The sequence below is a fragment of the Heterodontus francisci genome, chromosome 24 (genome assembly GCF_036365525.1).
Source record: "Heterodontus francisci isolate sHetFra1 chromosome 24, sHetFra1.hap1, whole genome shotgun sequence".
Taxonomy (NCBI): Eukaryota; Metazoa; Chordata; class Chondrichthyes; order Heterodontiformes; family Heterodontidae; genus Heterodontus; species Heterodontus francisci.
In genome coordinates this window covers 74,748,888-74,772,944 of record NC_090394.1, presented here as the reverse complement: position 1 = coordinate 74,772,944, position 24,057 = coordinate 74,748,888, and the positions used below count along the sequence as shown (strand labels likewise).

The 24,057-nt window shown below is 48.7% G+C and overlaps 2 protein-coding genes across 2 annotated transcripts in view; both read left to right on the top strand.

Annotated features, from left to right (window-relative positions):
* Window positions 1-3,323: 3,323 nt before the first annotated feature.
* mfsd13al (major facilitator superfamily domain containing 13a-like) lies at window positions 3,324-15,276 on the top strand. The gene is made up of 8 exons (XM_068056620.1): window positions 3,324-3,470; window positions 5,003-5,168; window positions 5,927-6,173; window positions 6,997-7,725; window positions 9,300-9,454; window positions 10,459-10,542; window positions 11,252-11,395; window positions 13,623-15,276. The coding sequence occupies exons 3-8, from the start codon at window positions 6,018-6,020 to the stop codon at window positions 13,762-13,764; spliced, it is 1,410 nt and encodes a 469-aa protein (XP_067912721.1). The 5' UTR covers window positions 3,324-3,470; window positions 5,003-5,168; window positions 5,927-6,017; the 3' UTR covers window positions 13,765-15,276.
* Window positions 15,277-19,308: 4,032 nt separating this feature from the next.
* The window catches only part of mettl9 (methyltransferase 9, His-X-His N1-histidine), a 43,034-nt gene continuing 38,285 nt past the window's right edge, over window positions 19,309-24,057 (top strand). Inside the window, exon 1 of the mRNA XM_068056617.1 lies at window positions 19,309-19,481. Within this exon, the coding sequence (XP_067912718.1) occupies window positions 19,389-19,481 (93 nt within the window). The 5' untranslated portion in view covers window positions 19,309-19,388. The remainder of the gene's footprint in view (window positions 19,482-24,057) is intronic.

Here is a 24,057-nt window from a genome sequence, read left to right as displayed (position 1 = left end):
GTGTGAGGGTTTGTGTCTCTCTCAGTGTGAGGGTTTGTCTCTCTCTCTCTGTGAGGGTTTGTGTCTCTCTCTGTGAGGGTTTGTCTCTCTCTGTGTGAGGGTTTGTGTCTCTCACTGTGAGGGTTTGTCTCTCTCTATGTGTGTGAGGGTTTGTGTCTCTCTCAGTGTGAGGGTTTGTCTCTCTCTCTCTGTGTGAGGGTTTGTGTCTCTCTCTGTGAGTGTTTGTCTCTCTCTGTGTGAGGGTTTGTGTCTCTCAGTGTGAGGGTTTGTCTCTCTCTCTCAGTGTGAGGGTTTGTCTCTCTCTCTGTGTGTGAGGGTTTGTGTCTCTCAGTGTGAGGGTTTGTCTCTCTCTCTGTGTGAGGGTTTGTGTCTCTCTCTGTGAGGGTTTGTCTCTCTCTGTGTGAGGGTTTGTGTCTCTCAGTGTGAGGGTTTGTCTCTCTCTCTGTGTGTGAGGTTTTGTGTCTCTCTCTGTGTGAGGGTTTGTCTCTCTCTCTCTCTGTGGGTTTGTGTCTCTCTCTGTGAGGGTTTGTCTCTCTCTGTGTGAGGGTTTGTGTCTCTCAGTGTGAGGGTTTGTGTTTCTCTCTCTGTGTGAGGGTTTGTGTCTCTCTGTGTGAGGGTTTGTGTCTCTCAGTGTGAGGGTTTGTCTCTCTCTCTCTGTGTGAGGGTTTGTGTCTCTCAGTGTGAGGGTTTGTGTCTCTCTCTCAGTGTGAGGGTTTGTCTCTCTCAGTGTGAGGGATTATCTCTCTCTCAGTGTGAGGGTTTGTCTCTCTCTCTCTCTGTGAGGGTTTGTCTCTCTCTCAGTGTGAGGGTTTGTGTCTCTCTCAGTGTGAGGGTTTGTCTCTCTCTCTCTGTGTGAGGGTTTGTGTCTCTCTCAGTGTGAGGGTTTGTCTCTCTCTCTCTCTGTGTGAGGGTTTGTGTCTCTCTCTGTGAGGGTTTGTCTCTCTCTGTGTGAGGGTTTGTGTCTCTCAGTGTGAGGGTTTGTGTCTCTCTCTCTGTGTGAGGGTTTGTGTGTCTCTCTGTGAGGGTTTGTCTCTCTCTGTGTGAGGGTTTGTGTCTCTCAGTGTGAGGGTTTGTGTCTCTCTCTCTGTGTGAGGGTTTGTGTCTCTCTGTCTGAGGGTTTGTGTCTCTCAGTGTGAGGGTTTGTGTCTCTCTCTCAGTGTGAGGGTTTGTCTCTCTCTGTGTGATGGTTTGTGTCTCTCTCTGTGAGGGTTTGTCTCTCTCTGTGTGAGGGTTTGTGTCTCTCAGTGTGAGGGTTTGTGTCTCTCTCTCTGTCTGAGGGTTTGTGTCTCTCTCTGTGAGGGTTTGTCTCTCTCTGTGTGAGGGTTTGTGTCTCTCAGTGTGAGGGTCTGTGTCTCTCTCTGTGAGGGTTTGTCTCTCTCTCTCTGTGAGGGGGTGTGTGAGGGTTTGTGTCTCTCTCTGTGAGGGTGTGTGTGAGGGTTTGTGTCTCTCTCTGTGAGGGTGTGTGTGAGGGTTTGTGTCTCTCTCTGTGAGGGTGTGTGTGAGGGTTTGTGTCTCTCTCTGTATGAGGGTGTGTGTGAGGGTTTGTGTCTCTCTCTGTATGAGGGTGTGTGTGAGGGTTTGTGTGTCTCTCTCTGTGAGGGGGTGTGTGAGGGTTTGTGTCTCTCTCTGTGAGGGTGTGTGTGAGGGTTTGTGTCTCTCTCTGTGAGGGTGTGTGTGAGGGTTTGTGTCTCTCTCTGTGAGGGTGTGTGTGAGGGTTTGTGTCTCTCTCTGTATGAGGGTGTGTGTGAGGGTTTGTGTCTCTCTCTGTATGAGGGTGTGTGTGAGGGTTTGTGTCTCTCTGTGAGGGTGTGTGTGAGGGTTTGTGTCTCTCTCTGTATGAGGGTGTGTGTGAGGGTTTGTGTCTCTCTCTGTGAGGGTGTGTGTGAGGGTTTGTGTCTCTCTCTGTGAGGGTGTGTGTGAGGGTTTGTGTCTCTCTCTGTGAGGGTTTGTGTCTCTCTCTGTGTGAGGGTGTGTGTGAGGGTTTGTGTCTCTCTCTGTCTGAGGGTTTGTGTCTCTCTCTGTCTGAGGGTTTGTGTCTCTCTCTGTATGAGGGTTTGTGTGAGGGTTTGTGTCTCTCTCTGTGAGGGTGTGTGTGAGGGTTTGTGTCTCTCTCTGTGTGAGGGTGTGTGTGAGGGTTTGTGTCTCTCTCTGTCTGAGGGTTTGTGTGAGGGTTTGTGTCTCTCTCTGTGAGGGTGTGTGTGAGGGTTTGTGTCTCTCTCTGTGTGAGGGTGTGTGTGAGGGTTTGTGTCTCTCTCTGTCTGAGGGTTTGTGTCTCTCTCTGTATGAGGGTTTGTGTGAGGGTTTGTGTCTCTCTCTGTGAGGGTTTGTGTGAGGGTTTGTGTCTCTCTCTGTGAGGGTGTGTGTGAGGGTTTGTGTCTCTCTCTGTATGAGGGTGTGTGTGAGGGTTTGTGTCTCTCTCTGTATGAGGGTGTGTGTGAGGGTTTGTGTCTCTCTCTCTGTGAGGGGGTGTGTGAGGGTTTGTGTCTCTCTCTGTGAGGGTGTGTGTGAGGGTTTGTGTCTCTCTCTGTGAGGGTGTGTGTGAGGGTTTGTGTCTCTCTCTGTGAGGGTGTGTGTGAGGGTTTGTGTCTCTCTCTGTATGAGGGTGTGTGTGAGGGTTTGTGTCTCTCTCTGTATGAGGGTGTGTGTGAGGGTTTGTGTCTCTCTCTGTGAGGGTGTGTGTGAGGGTTTGTGTCTCTCTCTGTATGAGGGTGTGTGTGAGGGTTTGTGTCTCTCTCTGTGAGGGTGTGTGTGAGGGTTTGTGTCTCTCTCTGTATGAGGGTGTGTGTGAGGGTTTGTGTCTCTCTCTGTGAGGGTTTGTGTCTCTCTCTGTGTGAGGGTGTGTGTGAGGGTTTGTGTCTCTCTCTGTCTGAGGGTTTGTGTCTCTCTCTGTCTGAGGGTTTGTGTCTCTCTCTGTCTGAGGGTTTGTGTGAGGGTTTGTGTCTCTCTCTGTGAGGGTGTGTGTGAGGGTTTGTGTCTCTCTCTGTGAGGGTGTGTGTGAGGGTTTGTGTCTCTCTCTGTATGAGGGTGTGTGTGAGGGTTTGTGTCTCTCTCTGTCTGAGAGTGTGTGTCTCTCTCTGTCTGAGGGTTTGTGTCTCTCTCTGTATGAGGGTTTGTGTCTGGGTCTCTCTGTATTTCCGGACCGGTCCCTTTAATCAGCAACAGGTGATGGGAAATCGCGCTCTGACTGCATCACGTGATTGCAAAGTCCCTTCCACGTGATATTCGCTGAGCAGCCAATGGGAGAGCCTCATTAGCTGGGTTGGGCGGGGCGATCGCGCGCACTTCCGCCTCCGTGTTCCAGCGCGCGTGCGGCCGCTCAGAGGGGGCGGGGCCGCCGTTCGATACATTGTTGTCGCGGTCGCTGTGAGATGAAACAATGTTTCCGCAGCGTTCACTAACTGGTTACAGTAACACGGAGCCGGGATCAGCAGCGACAGGCTTGGATTGCAGGCTGGAATTCCTGATCTCTGGTTTGTTGAATCTTACAGCACAGAAGGAGGCCGTTCGGCCCATCGTGCCTGTGTTGGCTATCCAATTAGACCCACACCCCTTGCTCTTTTCCATATGTTAGCCGTGGCTAGTGGTTTCTCTTTCACCCAGAGATTTGTGCACAAAATCCAGGCTGACACTCCAGCGCAGTTCGGAGGGAGTGCTGTACTGTCAGAGGTACTGTCTTTTGGATGAGACGTTAATTCGAGGCCCTGTCTGCCCCCTCGGGTGGATGTAGAAGATCCCAGCGCGCTATTCGAAGGCAAATAGAGGAGTTATAGAATCAATATGGCAGAGAAGAAAGCCATTTAGCCCATCCAGACAATCCCTGATGTCCTAGCCAATATTTATCCTTCAACCAACAGCACTAATATTACAAGATATTACATATCTGTGTGGGAACTTGCTGCTGCATTTCCTACTTTACAACAGTACAGAGCAAGTCGAGGAAAAACTGACCACGGACAATCCAAAACAATGTTAGGGTTCATGTCTCTGCCTTAGAGAGGTGAACGAATCATGGGCTGTAATGATTTCTTCATTCTCAGGAAGCAACTATGATTTGATTTGATTTAGAGATACAACACTGAAACAGGCCCTTCGGCCCACCAAGTCTGTGCCGACCATTAACCACCCATTTATACTAATCCTACACTAATCCCATATTCCTACCACATCCTCACCTGTCCCTATATTCCCCTACCTATACTAGGAGCAATTTATAATGGCCAATTTACCTCTCAACCTGCAAGTCTTTTGGCTGTGGGAGGAAACCGGAGCACCCGGAGGAAACCCACGCAGACACAGGGAGAACTTGCAAACTCCACACAGGCAGTACCCAGAATCGAACCCGGGGTCGCTGGAGCTGTGAGGCTGCGGTGCTAACCACTGCACCACTGTGTCTTAGTAATTTTAAAGTTGCAAGATTGTTTTGTGCGGTGGTTTAACATAGCTGGTAAACACAAGACTAAAGTCTCAGTTGCAAAAGGTAATGGTATTACGAACAGTTTGTGTTTTAAGATGAGCTGTCCAGGCAGTTGTGTTGCAGATATTGTTACAAAGATAGACTTGCAATTATACAGTATATCTTGAATGACCTCAGGATGTCCCAAAGTGCTTTACAGCCAGTGATGTGCTTTTGAAGTGTCATCGCTGTTGCAAAGTAGGAATACTGGCAGCCAATTTGCACACAGGAAGATCCCACAAAGAGCAATGTGATGGTTTAGTGGTGTTGATTAAGGGATAAATATGCACCAGGATTCTGAGTGAACAACCCTGCTCATCTTCGAGATAATACTGTAAGGTCTTTGAAAGGCTCTTCGGCAGTGGCCATTTCCAGCCATTCATAAGGAATGTGACTCCCCTGCCAACCCCGAGAAACTTGACCTGCAGGGAACGGATTTGAAACCACCAGCCACATCGATTAAAATTTCGCTCTTGTCTGTGATTTTACCATAAGGCTGATCTCTCTCTTCATCGCAATGATATAGTTTTTTGTGTGTGTGTGTGTCAGGTACACGACAGGTGTAACTTGCCCTCCAGCCAGGAGAGTGGAAGAACCTGACAGCAGCATTAACGATCTGACAGCGGACACAACACTGGGACAATGTGACCAAATCCTTCTTTGCTTCGAGCTGTTGTTCCATAAAGTGCCTCCGACAAGCGCTCACTACGTTGAGGTAAACAAATCTGTACAACAGACAGGGTGGGACCTGATGTTGCTTATTGAAGGAGTGGTGTTGCAATTTAAAAAAAACATGCCCTCTCCCCCCACCTCCTTCTCTAATGACTTTTGCTGGGGTCCCATTGTAGTCGAGCCTGGTCTTTGAGTTTCAGGCTAGCATTATCATTATGGAATGAATCCAGTTTGATCCTCGTGTCATGTGCATTTGACAGCAGGGAGGCCACTCAACAGACTGATCATTGATTTTTCTATCCCCAGTCTGTAGGTACTGTGACCATTGGTAGCATCCTCACCTCTCCCCAACTGAATCTTCCTGCTTTTTGCTGTTTTAAATTCCACGCTGAGGAAGTTTTTCCTTTTAATGTTTTTCTTCCAGATTCTTTTCCTCAAACTAGTTACTCTCTCTGTGATTGACAGATGGATACAATGTATCTTCTATCAAATTCTCTATTGTTACATAGATCAGAGGTTCAGAAGCTAAAGTAACGAGTTATATTTAATTACAAGTAAACAGTAACATTTTGAAAATATAATGCACTTAAATGTGTGTGCAGAGAGTGCCTACAATGTGTCGATTACCCTTTGGAAGATAAGACTGAAGCAAGCATCTCTAAATTTGTTAAACAAACTTTTGTGTCTGTAAAGTTTTTTTTTTCTTGTTTCCAGCTTCACAAACCTTCTATGTCCTAGTCCCTCAGGGGGAGGGGGTGTGGGAAAGGTACTATACTAATGCAAGTCTTTTTTGTTTTCAAGAACTGGTTCTGTTCACATTTACACAAGTGGATGTGCAGGTGCAGACAGGAAACATTTTCAACACCAGCTTGTGCATCCGTCAGCATTGAGAATGAAGCTGACTTCACTGGGGATACAGCAGAAAGCTTTTGCCTACTCCATGACAACACTGGGATCTGGCTTAATGACCAACCTGTTCAGCTTCTATTATGTGAAGCTCTTTTTAAATCGGTACAAGATATCTGAAGGAGCATTCCAACAGGCACAAGTGAGTTGCACGTTTTCCAACATGTCTCCATTTTAAAAAGTATTGTGTTTGGGCCACTCCCAGTGTCGCAGTTTGTTGACGTTCCAATGCACGATCTGTCAGTGTTTCTCGTTGGTCTGTGGTGACTGTTTCCTAGCCACTAAAGTCCCTCTGAGTCACGTAACCAGATGGACCAACTGATTGGCTATTCACAGGAGGGGAGGGAAAACTGCTGGGTCAGTCATCCCGTGTCATTCTAGTGTCCTTGCACTTGGCTCCAGAATAGCATTGGCAAGAGCCTATGAGCAGGTTCGCAAATTGCTCACAGACCAAAGGAATTGTGAATTTTGCATCAATACGAACACACAGATGTGTGTTCTGCACCTTAATATCCCTGTGTAGTGGTTGATTGGGTTCATCTACTTGGGCCATTTATCCAGCGATTGGTGTTGGAAAGTAGGCTATGTGTGGCTATCAAATAAGGTTCCTCAGTGATGGGGAGTCTGCCACGCTCCACTGGCTCTCAAACAATCTTGTAATGGCAGATGGTTTATAATCAGATACATCATTCACATGCCACTGATCACTTCTGTCTATTGATCATGGATTATAGAGCACAGAAGGAGGCTATTCAGCCCTTTGTGCCTGTGCTGGTTCTTTGAAAGCGCGATCCAATTAGTCTCTCCGTCATTTCCCCAAAGCCCTGCAATTTTCTCCCCTTGTAGATACTTAACCAATTCCCTTTTTGAAAGTTATTGTTGAATCTGCTTCCATCGCCCTTTCAGTCAACGTGTTCCAGATCATTAAGTCGTGGCTGGTAAAAGTATTTTACTCTTTATTTTAGGTTGTCTTCATGCTCTGGAATGCTTTCAATGATCCACTTTTTGGCTACTTTCAAGATAACGCCAAGTTCACATGCTGTGCCAAGCGGCGTCTCTCTATACTATACGGTGCTCCCTTTTATGCTATTGCCTTTCTGCTGCCCTGGTTCCCGTGGCGTGACTACCAGGAAGGTGACTGGCTGTGTGGGCTGCACCTGGTCATTGCCCTGTGTGCCTACGATGGGATGTTGACATTTGTCCTCTTGGCACAATGTGCCCTTTTTGCTGAGGTCTCAACCAGGCACGAGAATCGGCTGCAACTTATCAAATATAACCAAGTGGCCTCTTTGCTCGGATCTTCAAGCGTCCTTTTCTGTGGCCTTATCTCAAACAACATGGAAAACATCTTCAACTTCCAGGTATTTGTTCTCTGTGTCGCCGTGCTAGCTTTTGGCTGCATGTACTACACTGGTCTGCACTGCGTCAGTCAATATGAGCAAGTGGAGAAACCAGAGAAGGACAGGACAGAAAATGTCACCGATATCTCCTGGACTTCCGTGTTCTACCTGACCAAACAAATCGTCACACAGAAGAACTTCCTGCTCTTCATAATCATGAACTTTTTCCAGGTTTTCTACCTGGCATTCCTGAACAATTTCATGCTGATCTTTGCGGACCATCTGATTCCACAGAATCTGCTCCCGCCATTTGTAAAGAGTATAATGTATGGGGCTGGATTCATCTGTCCCCAGGTAATCACAGTAGGTCTGACAGAAAATGTTTTTTGTGAGTGAATGAATGAATAATTTCTTCTTCTTCATACCCGCGCCTCCAATTTTCTTTCCTTCCCGCGTTCTCCTGAAGGTGATGTTTCACACAGTTGTGTGGGTGAGGCACTTGACGGACTGACACATGCAAACGGATGCTCTTTGAGTGAGTGTAGCAACTCGGCAGTGGGGGGAGCAATTTTAATCTAACTCGTCAGGTGGGAAATCCGCGATCAGGAAACTGTTGGGATTGAGTGCAGTGTTGATTCTACACCCTGCCAGACTTTGCTGTCCATTGAAGTCAGCAAATAATATTGACCGGGGTGTAAAGTCAGCATTCCACCTGATTTCATGGGTTTTCCACCCAGTGAATTAGGGACAAATTACCCCCTGGGTCTTGGAAAGCAATTCATCCATGGGAAGTAGGGGGTTTGCAGTTGTCTCTGATCATGCCCAAACCCAACAGTCACTGGGGGTCAATGGGCAATGGTCATAAGTGGGAACCCAGAAAACATTTTCTCTCTCAGTCCTCACCCCCCTCACCTCCCTCACCCACCCCACCCACCCCACCCACCCCTCCATCCTTCCATCCTTCCTCAACTTGGACCTAACTGCGGTAATTTTGTGTTCCCAACAACACAATGTTGGCTGAGATCCACTCCCTTTTGACAGAGATATTCCTGGTCTCTGAACTCTGCACCAGACCAGGTGTTTGATTAAACCCAAGTCAGCCACCATGGAATGCACAGTGGCGCAGTGGTTAGCACCGCAGCCTCTCAGCTCCAGCGACCCAGGTTCAGTTCTGAGTACTGCCTGTGCGGAGTTTGCAAGTTCTCCCTGTGACCGCATGGGTTTTTGCCGGGTGCTCCGGTTTCCTCCCACAGCCAAAGACTTGCAGGTTGATAGGTAAATTGGCCATTGTAAATTGCCCCTAGTATAAGTAGGTGGTAGGGGAATTGAGGGAAGGTGGGGATGTGGTAGGAATATGGGATTAATGTAGGATTAGTATAAATGGGTGGTTGATGGTCGGCACAGACTCGGTGGGCCGAAGGGCCTGTTTCAGTGCTGTATCTCTAAATAAATAAATAAATAATTTAATAACACAATGTTGTTCTCTTCCCTGCCTGTTGTTCACTTTCCTGTTATATACCTTGAACTCATGAGTGAGGGTGAGATTGTGGGCAATGGGAAGCTGTGCTGCACCACAACAACTTGCATTTAGATAGCTTCTCGAACATCATAAAACATCCCAAGGTGCTTCACAGGAGCATTATGAAACTAAACACGACACCAAGCCCCATGAGATGTGGGGAGAGGTGAGAAATAAACCAAAAGATATAAAGTGATTATTTTCCTTTCTCCTTCTCCAGCACAGGTATTAATTACAGAAGCTGTTTGGTTTGATATAAACAGTCTTGTAACCCCAGGATTGACTTGGGCATTTTATGCATGTGTGTGTACATGTGATAATGCTTATATACCATTAATAGACTCTCTGTTCTATTACAATGTGCTATGTCCCAATATTGGACACATTCATTCTTTCTTTCTTCTCCCAGATTTTAATCCTCAGTAGCCAATCACTGTTGATGAAGCTTGGCTATTATAAAATGATTCTGTTTGCCTTCTATTTGGAACTGTTGAGTGCAGTATTCATGTTGGGATTGGGCCCAAGTCATTACTATCTGCTGTCTGTCTTCCTCGTTGGAAACATGTAAGTAATAAGTTTCACATCTACGTGTGTATGTGGGTGTGTATCTCATCTGCCTTATTGTCACTTCACATGGCAGAATTATACACAGGAACGGGTGGATTTAGCTCTGCTTCTGTGTGAGGGCATTGTACTGTTCCTGCTCCGAGTTTATTGTGGTTGCTTATAATGGAATTGAAATGGAATGCTTCACTCTGGTAACAGTGAGCAAGTACAGGGGTGGAGCCAATTGTGGCAGGGAGCAAACTGGCCAGAGGCTGGCACATTCTAGCTTATTGTCTGGTACCCCTGGGTTAATGGGGCCCCTTCTGGGTAAATATACAGAATGCCTTAGGTGCTCAAACTGGAGCTCCCTTTGCTAAGAGCCTGTGAAGAAATAAGTATTAGGACAAAGTTCCAAGTGGTGGAAGTGGGTTAGGAAACTGTACCCCTGTGTATATGGGGGACGGGGGGGGGGGGGAACAGTCCCCCAGCACGAATGGGGGACGGGGGGGGAACTGTCCCCCAGCACGAATGGGGGGTGGGGGGGTGGGGGACTGTCCCCCAGCACAAATGGGGGACGGGGGGTGGGGGTGGGGGACTGTCCCCCAGCTCGAATGGGGGACGGGGGGTGGGGGGTGGGGGACTGTCCCCCAGCACGAATGGGGGACGGTGGGAGGAGGTGGGGGGGGGGGGGGGGTGGAACTGTCCCCCAGCACGAATGGGGGACGACGGGGGGGGGGGGGGGGGGAATGTCCCCCAGCACGAATGGGGGACAGGGGCGGGAAGAGGAGAAAATAGTGCCTTTCAGTTATATTTCAGGTAAACAAGCACTTGACTGTGGAGTTGCCTATATATTTAATTAAAAGTAGAATTATGCTTGCTTTAAGACAGTCAAAATACTGAAACATAGTAAGATAGGTTTTGGATACTTGCATTTCCACCTTTGTTCTGACTGTTTCAGTATTTGTTTTATTTTTGGGATGGCTATTCCAATCTAATCCACATGTTACCATTTCCTCTATTAGGGTGTTGGTTTCTGCCTCGTTCAGTCTCTTTAACCTACCCCTGGCTGATATTATTGATGCTGACTTTCAGAATTATAAACGCAGGTAAGACTGGGCTTTGGTTACTGGTTTCGCTTTCCATGTGCAAATGGTAACAATTGTGCACTGTTTGTCATTAATGCAGGTATATTTTAATTTTCCTGAGTAAATATAGTGTCTGGATTTCTGAATGGTGATGTATTTGAGAGTCGAGGCTTCAGATCCTACAAGTTTGTGCACTTTTGAATATTGGTCAGGTCTCTGTCTACCCTTAATGTAGTAGGGTTAATGAGTATTGTTGGATAATTCAGATTTCTGTTTATACAGTCAGCCTTTACAATGCAGTCTGCTCTTAAATCAAAGTTCAATTCAAATTATCTGATCAAATTTTTTCAGCACTATTGTACTATGTTCATTATGCTGTTTCATTTGAATAATTGGATAATTCAGTTTCTTTTTTACTTCCAGTTTATTAGGGGTAGATTATGTGTGCAACATTTCCCCTTTTCACAAACATGCAGCGACTGACTGTGGAAAAGATGCTCCTTAATGTTCAGTGTCTGCCCCCATCCCCCATAAGGAAAAGTGTTGTTGGGGGAGAGCAGGATCAGGTAAAACTGTGATGCCCCTCAAACAACAACAACAACTGACATTTATATAGCATCTTTAATGTAATAAAATGACCCAAGGTGCTTCATAATTGTCCCTCAACTGACTTTTAACTGTTCATTTTGCATGTTAAATAGAATCAATTCAGTTTTTCTTTTCGTCTTAGTTTTCCACTGTCTTCCATGGTATTTGGTACCAATGCTTTGTTTACGAAGCCAGCACAGTCACTGGCTCCAATGCTAGTCGTGGCCATTCTTAACCAGTTTGACTATGAAAAGCTGAAGGACAGTTTTACACTCTCAGAACAGAGGTAAGATCAACAGAAAGAGTTACTATCGTTATTACTGAAATTCCAGAGGTGAGGTTAGATTGACTGTCCTTGGCTTAAGGTAGCTGTTGACCAAGTGTGCTATCAAGGAGCCCTTGTACAATTGAAGTCAGTGGGAATCGGGTGGGGGGGAAAACTCTCTGCTGGTTGGTGTCATACCTCGCACAAAGGAAGATGGTTGTGGTTGTCGGAGGCCAATTATCTTAGCCCCAGGACAATGCTGCAGGAGTTCCTCAGGGTAGTGTCCTAAGCCCAACCATCTTCAGCTGCTTCATGAATGACCTTCCCTCTATCATAAGGTCAGAAGTGGGGATGTTCTCTGATGATTGCACAATGTTCAGCATCATTCACAACTCCTCAGATACTGAAGCAGTCAGTGTCCAGATGCAGCAAGACCTGGACAATGTCCAGGCTTGGGCTGATAAATGGCAAGTAACATTCACATCACACAAGTGCCAGGCAATGACCATCTCCAACAAGAGAGAATCTAACCATCTCTCCTTGATGTTCAATGGCATTACCGTCGCTGAATCCCCCACTATCAACATCCTGGGATTACTATTGACCAAAACGTTAACTGGACCCTCCACATAAATAATGCGACTACAAGAGCAGGTGAGAGGCTGGGAATTCTGCAGCAAGTAACTCACTTGTGTAAGATTTATGTTCGGGAGTCATAGATTACCCTAAAAAGGGGTCCCAGTCATGGGTGGTTTTCAAGTAGTTTATTAAGAAGCAGCAATTTAACTATGATGCATTAGCTAAATAGACAGAAAAGACATACAACAACAGTAACAGGCTGAACGGATCACCGATCTCCGATCATACGGTGGGGCAGAACGGTGATGGCAGGCGAGATGTTGGTAGTCTCTTCAGTCCTCGGGGTCCTCCGTCTTCTTGAGCTAACCAAAGCGTTTGGCTGAAGCCTGACACTCGGCTGAAACCGAGCTTTGGGAAGCTCTCCTTCTGTCCAAAGAAAACTGACTATTTCCCGAGCACCTGTTTATATACTTTATTTCTAGGGGCCGATGAGTGTCCCATGCCAATCGCTTGTTTGATTCCAAACACCCAGTCATCAAGGGACAGGTATGAAAAGTAAATGCCTCCCCTGCCCATCACTCTGCCCCTGATGTCACCTTGTAGCTTATAGCTCGCTAGGTACGGTTTCTAATCTTCTGACAGACACTTGGAGCAGGTACGAGGTTCCATCTTATCAGCTTTGGGAATGTCTGGTTTCAGAGCTTGTGCTAGAGTCATGTCTTTGGTAGACTGCTATAGAATCTTTCTTAATAAGAGAGAGAGAGAGCTATTTCTATAACATTCAATTAATTTTCTTAAAATTTTATAAGGTTATGAGACAAACATTTCTTACACCTCCTGTCTCCCCAAAGCCTGTCCACCATCTACAAGGTACAAGTCAGGAGTGTGATGGAATACTCTCCACTTGCCTGCATGGGTGCAGCTCCAACAACACTCAAGAAGCTCGACACCATCCAGGACAAAGCAGCCCGTTTGATTGGCACCCCATCCACAAACATTCACCCACAGTGGCAGCAGTGTGTGCCATCTACAAGATGCACTGCAGCAATGCACCAAGCCTCCTTAGACAGCACCTTCCAAACCTGTGACCTCTACCACGTAGAAGGACAAGAGCAGCAAATGCATGGGAACACCACCACCTGCAAGTTCCCCTCCAAGTCACACACCATCCTGACTTGGAACTATATCGCTGTTCCTTCCCTGTCGCTGGGTCAAAATCCTGGAACTCCCTTCCTAACAGCACTGTGGGTGTACCTACCTCACATGGACTGCAGCGGTTCAAGAAGGCAGCTCACCACCACCTTCTCAAGGGCAATTAGGGATGGGCAATAAATGCTGGCCTGGCCAGCGACGCCCACATCCCATAAGCAAATTTTAAAAAACCCTCTGCTATCTTGATGCTCCTATATTTCTGGCCTCTTATCCATCCCACCACTCTTCCTTCACCCCATCATTGGCGACTGTGCCTTCACTTGTCTTAGCCTTTAAAACCCAGCTGTTTGACCAAGCCTTTAGTTGCCTATCCTAAAGTTGTCTCCTTCCAGCTCGGTGTCAGTTTTTGTCTAATTATACCCTTGGGATGTTTTAATATGTTAAAGGCACTGTATAAAGGCAGTGATGTTGTTTGAGAGTTCAGTACTGACCTTGTTCCATTTCTTTTACCTTGCAGTGCTCTGCAAGACCTGCACGGAGTCATGTTTTACCTGATCTGCCTCACTCCAATGTGCATTGCAATTCTGCAGATTCTGGCGTGGACCCCATTTTCCATCCGGGATAGCCACGCTAACATAGCAAAATACACGGAATCCTAAAGACCAACACTCTGTTGTGAGGAACCTCAGTGGGACAAATGAAGATCTTAAAGCCGTTGAGTTAATCTATGATATTGGGGATCATAATGTTATGTGCTATTGTGATACATAGCTGATAGGATGTTTATAATTTCTTATTTATTCTTGGGGTATGGGCATTATTGACAAGGCCAGCATTTGTTGCCCTTGAGAAGGTGGTGGTGAGCTGCCTCCATAAACCACTGCAGTTCACGTTGCAGGTACACCCACAGTGCTGTTAGGAAGGGAGTTCAAGGAACGATGATATATGGTGTGTGACTTGGAGTGGAGCTTGCAGATGGTAGTGTTCTCATGCATCTCCTGCCGTTGTCCTACGCGATAGGGGTCGCAGGTTTGGAAGGTGCAGTCAAAGAAGCCTTGGCAATTTGCTGTGGATAGTACACACTTCAGCTGCGGTGCGCAGGTGAGGGAGTAAATGTTTAAGGTGGTGGATGGGTTCTGATCAAGTGGGCTACTTTGTCCTGGTCGGTGTCGAGCTTTTTGTGTTATTGCAGCTGTCCCCATCCAGGCACATGGAGAGTGCATTAAAGAGGACAGTTCTAGAGAGCAATGTTTTTATTGTTTCCTCCAACCCATAATGACTAGGGAGTGACTATATAAAGGACTTGGCCTCTGAATGAATAATGGTGCTTTTTTTAAGTAGTAAGGTGAGGCTGAGGAAAGGTCATTCAGTGTGCCTTGAAAGACCTGATGTACAAATTGTGCTCTGATGTGGTTCTGATCCAGACCTTCTCCACACTCCTTCAGATTCGGAAAGCTACTGCTTGTTCCCCAGTAAAATTTTGCTAGAGCTCCCCAAGTTCAGACGTGGAGTTTGCAAATTCTCCCTGTGACCGCTTGGGTTTCCTCCCGCGTGCCAAAGACTTGCAGGTTGATAGGTAAATTGACCGTGGTAAAAATTGCCCCTAGTGTAGGTAGGTGGCAGGAGAATTGAGGGAAGGTGGGAATGTGAGAGGGAAAAATGGGATTAATGTAGGATTAGTATAAATGGGTGGTTGATGGTCTCGTTGGGCTGAAGGGCCTGTTTCGGTGCTGTATCTCTCTACGACTCTATTCCTGTGCCAAATATGTTTTTCTGTCCTGCTCAGTGTGTGTAATGGAATCTTTAGCATGAGCAGGATCTGGCCTTTACTGAGGGATTTGCATAAAATTTCCGATGCCAAATCTTTTTCTAAAGTTACACTCCATACTGATAGTGTTGAAAACAGTCATCATTTTGCAAAACTACACAACTTAGACCCGAATTGTTTTAGGAAAGGTTGAAGGGCAAAACAGCTGAGGAATAAGATGCTGTACTTTCATCTCTGGCCTGGATTGGAATTGCCAGATTAATCTCACTCCTATTTATCTTGGTGCCTCTAAAGTGTGAGTTTTGTGTTATTGAGAAGGAGTTAAGATAGTTACACTCCTTGGGTAAGCTGCATTTGTCATTCTGAGCTATTCTGATACAATGTCATGATTAAACTGCTTTCTTCACCTCACATGGTCTATGCTGGTACTCTGATCGGCAGATTAGTACGTTGGAAAGATTGTAGGAAAATCTGTTGTGACACTCAGCTGTAGAACCGAGGGATTCTAACCTTGTGATATCCCAGGTTCAATCCCTAGTCAGTGGTGAATTAACTAATATCAGCCAGGACATTGATTAACTCACCACAATTTGCTTCAGCATTCCATACGCTCCCATTCCTGATTGCTGTCCAGTCACCACTTCCAGAAAGTCTTTCAGTGTGAGATCAGGCTCAGCTGTGATGGTTATCATGGTCAAATAGCCTGCTGGTACTCGCTGTCTAAGCTTGCACGTGAAGAATGGCCCCATAGCTATGCTAGTGCCTGTGAAACTACCTTGGTGTACAAAGTGCTCAGCTTCAGCGAAAGAGGGACAAATTAAAGCTGTAAATGGCGTGCTTTCAAACCTAGTCACATATACAGGAGAGGAAGGGCTGTAGAGGGATCTGGCATTATGGTGGGCAGAGATATTTAGAGGGGGAGGAGGTTCACGTGGAATACAAACATTGGTGTCGGCCAGTTGGGTGGAACAGCTTGTGTTTATGTAGCTCATGACCACTAGCTTTGCAAGCAGTCTGGGAGCTACAATGGTGTTTGAAGGTTTCAGTTGTGGAAAACCCAATGTCGTTTTTGCAAACCCAAAGGAAATCATTGGAATATGAACCAACTCCCGAGTGTGATTGAGTACAACCCAAGTGTCCTCCGTGGTGTTGTAGAAATGGTATCCATCCTTTTAAGAATGAAGTATCCCTTAATGGTTTGTCTGTAAAGTCACCCAAAGGCATTTCCACAAAGACAGCCCTTAACTATGAATCCCCAGATTAATTGAGGAAGATTACATCATTTCCTATCCTATGGGATTTGCAATCTCCACAGTCTAAGAACTCAAGCAGGAACTTGGATGCTTTCACTCGTTCGGAACTAGGTCCTTAATGAAAGTGGACTCTGAGGGGAGATGCTGTTGACTGCAAAACCCATGATTTATATAAATACATTTCCTACAAATGCACAGCCTTTGAGCAAGTGAAAGGCAGAGGAAGAACAAAAGGGAAGGTCTGTCATAGGATAGAGGGTGGGAGAGATTAAATGACAAAGATGTCATGGAACAAAAGGCAAAGGGAGTGGTAATAATTGTAGTACAGAATGAGTGTTAATGGCAAATAACGAACAGCTGTCAAAAGCAAAAACATGAAAAACAAGTTTAAAACTGGCACATGGTTTTTAAAAAACCCCCACAATCAAAATAGGAGTCATGGTCTGAAATTATTGAACTCAATGTTCAGTCCGGCAGGCTGTAGTGTGCCTAATCGGAAAATGAGATGCTGTTCCTCGAGCTTGCGTTGATGTTCACTGGAACACTGCAGCAGGCCAAGGATAGAAATGTGGGATGAGAGCAGGGTGAAGAATTAAAATGGCAAGTGACCGGAAGCTCGGGATCATGCTTGCGAGCTAAGCGGAGGTGTTCTGCAAAGTGGTCACCCAGTCTGCATTTAGTCTCCCTAATGTAGAGGTGACCGCGTTGTGAGCAGTGACTACAGTATACTAAAATTGAAAGAAGTACAAGTAAATCGCTGCTTCACCTGGAAGGAGTGTTTGGGTCCTTGGATGGTGAGGAGAGGAGGTGGTAAAAGGGCAGGTAATCCTCCTCCTGCAATTGCATGGGAAGGGGACGAGGTGTCAGGGTAATGAGGAGTGGACCAGGGTGTCACAGAGGGAATGATCCCTTCGGAATGCTGACAGGGGAGGGGAAGATGTGTATGGTGGTGGAAATGGCGGAGGATGATCTTTTGGATGTGGAGACTGGTGGGGTGGGAAGTGAGGACAAAGGGGAACCCTGTCACAGTTTTGGGAGGGAGGGGAAGGGGTGAGGGCAGAAGTGCGGGAAATGGGTCAGACATGCTTGAGGGCCCTGTCGATCACAGTGGGGGCGGGGGGGGGGGGTGGATTCCTCAGTTGAGGAAAAAGGAAGACATATCAGAAGCACTGTTATGGAAGGTAACATCATCAGAACAGATGCGATTGAGAAACTGGGAGAATGGAATGGAGTTGCAAGAACACAAGAAATAGGAGCAGAATTAGACCATCTGGCCCATCGAGCCTGCTCTGCCATTCAATACGATCATGGCTGATCTTGGGCTTCAATTCCACTTTCCTGCCTGCTCCCCATATCCCATGATTCCCTGCGAGACCAAACAATCTATCTATCCCAGCCAGAAATGTATTCAATGATGGAGCATCCACAACCCTTTGGGGTAGAGAATTCCAAAGATGCACAATCCTTTGAGTGTAACAATTTCTCCTCATCTCAGTCCTGGATGATTGACCCCTTATCTTGACACTGTGTCCTCGTGTTCTAGATTCCCTGACCAGTGGGAACAATCTCTCAGCTTCTACCCTATCAAGCCCTTTCAGAATCTTGTATGTCTCAATTAGATCACCTCTCCTCCTTCTAAACTCCAAAGAATATAGGCCCAATTTACTCAGCCTCTCACCATAGGACAACCACCTCATCCCAGGGACCAATTTAGTAAATCTTCGCTGCACTGCCTCCAGTGCAAGTATATCCTTTCTTAAATGTGGAGACCAAAACTGCACACAGTATTCCAGGTGTGGTCTCACCAAAGCCCTGTACAATTTTAGCAAGACTTCATTATTCCTGTACTCCAATCCCCTTGCAATAAAGGCCAACATGCCATTTGCCTTCCTAACAGCCTGCTGCACCTGCATGGTAACTTTGTGCGTCCCTTGTACAAGTGCCCCCAAGTCCCTCTGAACATCAACACTTACCAGTTTCACACCTTTTTAAAAAATATTCTGCTTTTCTAATTTTACGACCAAAGTGAACTTCACACTTCCCTACATTATACTCCATTTGCCATCTTGTTGCCCACTCACTTAACCTGTCTATATCTCTTTGCAGCCTCTCTATATCCTCCCCGCAGCTTACCTTTCCACAAAGCTTTGTATCATCAGCCAACTTAGATACATTACTCTCTGTCTCTTCATCCAAGTCATTAACAGAGGGTGTAAATAGCTGAGGCCCCAGCACTGATCCTCACAGCAACCCATTATTCACTGCCTGCTGACTTGAAAATGCCCCATTTATGCCCACTCTCTGCTTCCTGTCTGTTAACCAATCCTCTATCCATGATATATTACCCCCAACACCATGAACCCTTATCTTGCCTATTGATCTTTTATGTGGCACCTTATCGAATGCCTTTTGGAAATCCAGGTATACTACATCTACTGGTTCCCCTTTATCTACCCTACTAGTTACATCCTCAAAAAACTCTAACATATTTGTCAAACAGGATCTCCCTGCACTGCCTGGAAGACTGATGAAAGCCGAATCACTGGTAACTTTCAAACTGCAATTAGACAAATACTTGAAAAGGAAAAGTTTGCAGAGGGATGGGAGCAGAGGGTGTGGGGTCTAATTAGATCGCTCTGTCAAAGAGCCAGTACAGGCACGATGGGCTGAAAGGCCGCCTTTGCACCGAATGATGCTGATAGTTATAACCACAAAGATGTTGGAAAAGGAACATTATTCAGGCGTCCAGTTTGAGTTTTATTGACCCCCTTCAAGTGTTTGTGGGATGTTTTAAATCGACACCGACCCACGCTTTCTGTCGCCCGGCAACAGGAGGAGGAAAAGGAAATTGCATTGAAATTGAACGTGGCCAATGCCGGCGGGGAGCGGAAATCTCTGGGACGCAGGAAGTCAGTGTGTTTGGTGAAGCGGTGGCAGGGATGTGGGAGTCCAGGGCTGTATCTTGAAGTTGGGATTTCACGGTGAATTGCACCGTGGGGGTGCCAGCCGGTAACGGGGGGGGGGGGGGGGAGAGGGGAGCTGAATGCACAAGCTGCCGGTGCCTGGAACGAGGCGGCTGCATTTCCCCCTCGTTTGCAAAATGTTTGCCTGCTGTTGACCAGGGATTCCCCGGTGGGCTCGTGCAGGGGGAGGGGGAGGGGGAGGGGGAGGGGGGGGGGCTTCCCCCGGGATTCCCAGGACGGCTCTGACGCGTCTGGCGCTCCTGCTCTGCTACTTTGTTGCGCTCTTGCTGCTGAGGAAAATGTGGAGCAGCAAATACATGCGGAGCCCCCTGAGCCGCTCACTGCTGATCAACATGAGGCATCAGGGGGGCGAGGAATACCATAAGTTGCAGGTAGAGAACTCCTTGGTTTTCTTGGCGATGGAGGCATTTATAAAGGGATGGTCCTCCTGAAAACAAAATGACGTGTAAATCTTTCATTCCTGAACTGATCGAAATTATTCTGCAAAAATCCTGTTGCAATTCGTCTCGTAATGTTTTCACGCAGATAGTGGAAATATTCACTTGGGAGCCTCTGAGCCACGAGCTTCTGGGTTCAAGATCCACGCCAGAGACCTGTGCACAAATTTAGGCTGACAGTACTGAGGGAGTGCTGCACTGTCGGAGGGTCAGTACTGAGGGAAAGCTGCACTATTGGAGGGGCAGTACTGAGGGAGTGCTGCACTGTCAGAGGGGCAGTACTGAGGGAGTGCTGCACTGTCAGAGGGGCAGTACTGAGGGAGTGCTGCACTGTCGGAGGGTCAGTACTGAGAGAGTGCTGCACTGTCGGAGGGTCAGTACTGAGGGAGTGCTGCACTGTCGGAGGGTCAGTACTGAGGGAGCGCTGCAGTGTCGGAGGGTCTGTACTGAGGGAGTGCTGCACTGTCGGAGGGTCAGTACTGAGGGAGTGCCGCACTGTCGGAGGGTCAGTACTGAGGGAATGCCGCACTGTCGGAGGGTCAGTACTGAGGGAATGCCACACTGTCGGAGGGTCAGTACTGAGGGAGTGCCGCAGTGTCGGAGGGTCAGTACTGAGGGAGCGCTGCAGTGTCGGAGGGTCAGTACTGAGGGAGTGCCGCAGTGTCGGAGGGTCAGTACTGAGGGAACGCCGCACTGTCAGAGAGGCAGTACTGAGGGAGTGCTGCACTGTCAGAGAGGCAGTACTGAGGGAGTGCTGCACTGTCGGAGGGGCAGTACTGAGGGAGTGCTGCACTGTCGGAGGGGCAGTACTGAGGGAGTGCTGCACTGTCGGAGGGGCAGTACTGAGGGAGTGCTGCACTGTCGGAGGGGCAGTACTGAGGGAGTGCTGCACTGTCGGAGGGGCAGTACTGAGGGAGTGCTGCACTGTCGGAGGGTCAGTACTGAGGGAGCGCTGCAGTGTCGGAGGGTCAGTACTGAGGGAGCGCTGCAGTGTCGGAGGGTCAGTACTGAGGGAGACCCGCAGTGTCGGAGGGTCAGTACTGAGGGAGCGCCGCACTGTCGGAGGGTCAGTACTGAGGGAGTGCCGCACTGTCGGAGGGTCAGTACTGAGGGAGTGCCGCACTGTCGGAGGGTCAGTACTGAGGGAGAGCTGCACTGTCGGAGGGTCAGTACTGAGGGAGCGCCGCAGTGTCGGAGGGTCAGTACTGAGGGAACGCCGCACTGTCGGAGGGTCAGTACTGAGGGAACGCCGCACTGTCGGAGGGTCAGTACTGAGGGAACGCCGCACTGTCGGAGGGTCAGTACTGAGGGAGTGCCGCACTGTCGGAGGGTCAGTACTGAGGGAGAGCCGCACTGTCGGAGGGTCAGTACTGAGGGAGCGCCGCAGTGTCGGAGGGTCAGTACTGAGGGAACGCCGCACTGTCGGAGGGTCAGTACTGAGGGAGTGCCGCACTGTCGGAGGGTCAGTACTGAGGGAGACCCGCAGTGTCGGAGGGTCAGTACTGAGGGAGTGCCACACTGTCGGAGGGTCAGTACTGAGGGAGTGCTGCACTGTCGGAGGGTCAGTACTGAGGGAAAGCTGCACTATTGGAGGGGCAGTACTGAGGGAGTGCTGCACTGTCAGAGGGGCAGTACTGAGGGAGTGCTGCACTGTCAGAGGGGCAGTACTGAGGGAGTGCTGCACTGTCGGAGGGTCAGTACTGAGAGAGTGCTGCACTGTCGGAGGGTCAGTACTGAGGGAGTGCTGCACTGTCGGAGGGTCAGTACTGAGGGAGCGCTGCAGTGTCGGAGGGTCTGTACTGAGGGAGTGCTGCACTGTCGGAGGGTCAGTACTGAGGGAGTGCCGCACTGTCGGAGGGTCAGTACTGAGGGAATGCCGCACTGTCGGAGGGTCAGTACTGAGGGAATGCCACACTGTCGGAGGGTCAGTACTGAGGGAGTGCCGCAGTGTCGGAGGGTCAGTACTGAGGGAGCGCTGCAGTGTCGGAGGGTCAGTACTGAGGGAGTGCCGCAGTGTCGGAGGGTCAGTACTGAGGGAACGCCGCACTGTCAGAGAGGCAGTACTGAGGGAGTGCTGCACTGTCAGAGAGGCAGTACTGAGGGAGTGCTGCACTGTCAGAGGGGCAGTACTGAGGGAGTGCTGCACTGTCGGAGGGGCAGTACTGAGGGAGTGCTGCACTGTCGGAGGGGCAGTACTGAGGGAGTGCTGCACTGTCGGAGGGGCAGTACTGAGGGAGTGCTGCACTGTCGGAGGGGCAGTACTGAGGGAGTGCTGCACTGTCGGAGGGTCAGTACTGAGGGAGCGCTGCAGTGTCGGAGGGTCAGTACTGAGGGAGCGCTGCAGTGTCGGAGGGTCAGTACTGAGGGAGACCCGCAGTGTCGGAGGGTCAGTACTGAGGGAGCGCCGCACTGTCGGAGGGTCAGTACTGAGGGAGTGCCGCACTGTCGGAGGGTCAGTACTGAGGGAGTGCCGCACTGTCGGAGGGTCAGTACTGAGGGAGAGCTGCACTGTCGGAGGGTCAGTACTGAGGGAGCGCCGCAGTGTCGGAGGGTCAGTACTGAGGGAACGCCGCACTGTCGGAGGGTCAGTACTGAGGGAACGCCGCACTGTCGGAGGGTCAGTACTGAGGGAACGCCGCACTGTCGGAGGGTCAGTACTGAGGGAGTGCCGCACTGTCGGAGGGTCAGTACTGAGGGAGAGCCGCACTGTCGGAGGGTCAGTACTGAGGGAGCGCCGCAGTGTCGGAGGGTCAGTACTGAGGGAACGCCGCACTGTCGGAGGGTCAGTACTGAGGGAGTGCCGCACTGTCGGAGGGTCAGTACTGAGGGAGACCCGCAGTGTCGGAGGGTCAGTACTGAGGGAGTGCCACACTGTCGGAGGGTCAGTACTGAGGGAGTGCTGCACTGTCGGAGGGTCAGTACTGAGGGAGTGCTGCACTGTCGGAGGGTCAGTACTGAGGGAGAGCTGCACTGTCGGAGGGTCAGTACTGAGGGAGACCCGCAGTGTCAGAGGGTCAGTACTGAGGGAACGCCGCACTGTCGGAGGGTCAGTACTGAGGGAACGCCGCTGTGTCGGAGGGTCAATACTGAGGGAGAGCTGCACTGTCGGAGGGTCAGTACTGAGGGTGCGCCGCAGTGTCGGAAGGTCAGTACTGAGGGTGCGCCGCAGTGTCGGAGGGTCAATACTGAGGGAGAGCTGCACTGTCGGAGGGTCAGTACTGAGGGAGTGCCACAGTGTCGGAGGGTCAGTACTGAGGGAGAGCTGCACTGTCGGAGGGTCAGTACTGAGGGTGCGCCGCAGTGTCGGAAGGTCAGTACTGAGGGTGCGCCGCAGTGTCGGAGGGTCAATACTGAGGGAGAGCTGCACTGTCGGAGGGTCAGTACTGAGGGAGTGCCACAGTGTCGGAGGGACAGTATTGAGGAAGAGTTGCACTGTCCGAGGGGTAGTACTGAGGGAGCGCCACAGTGTGGGAGGGACAGTATTGAGGAAGAGTTGCACTGTTCGAGGGGTAGTACTGAGGGAGAGCTGCACTGTCGGAGGGTCAGTACTGAGGGAGTGCTGAAGGTTTGTGCACTGCTGTGTTTGCTCACATAACAACAGTCACTGCACTTCAGATGGCGTTACTGAAAGGCATTACACAAATTTCTAATTTCTATGATATTAGTGGGCCGTTTCTGATCTTGTCTTATTTAAATCCAGCCCATCTCTTTCACATGGAGAGGTGTTGACATAGTGGTAATATCACTGGACTCGTAATCCTGAGCCCAGGCTAGTTCTCTGTGGACATGTGTTCGAATCCCACCACAGCAGATGGTGAAATTTGAATTCAGTTAATAAATCTGGAATTAAAAGCTAGATTAATGATGGCCATGAAGCCATTGTCGATTGTTGTAAAAACTAATGTCCTTTAGGGAATGAAATCTGCTGTCCCTAGCTGGTCTGGCCTACATGTGACTCCAATACGGTTGACTCTTTAAAAAGGCCCCCCAAAATGGCCTATTAAACCACTCAGTTCAAGGACAATTAGGGATGGGCAATAAATGCGGTCCCTGCCAATAATACCCACAAAATGAATTTAAAAAAACTGTTTTTATCCCAGTTAAACAATCGCAGTCATTTAAAAACAAAAACAGCCCCACGTCAGGTACTCAAGTGGGAGGGTGTTTGTTTAAGCTTCTCCCTTCAGGAAAGTAGGCGAGACAATTATGGGGGGGGGGAGGGGGGAATGATTTAAACAGTGTGCAAGTTACAGGCTGCCCATGATTAATTTTTCTAGAATATAGTGCAGGAAAGAGAAGCAATGGTCTCCTTTGCATGAAGAAATAGCATTGAAATCCAGCCTGCTCAGTGACCAGATTCTCCCTGCCCCAGTTCCTTGCTTTGCCTATTTTTATCTAAACTATCCAGTTGGTGCTATAGGTTTGCCCCAGTGTCACTAATAGGCAAATGGACAAGTGCCCTCTCAAACTCAGGAGGCATCACTCACGAAATCAAACATAAGATCTGATG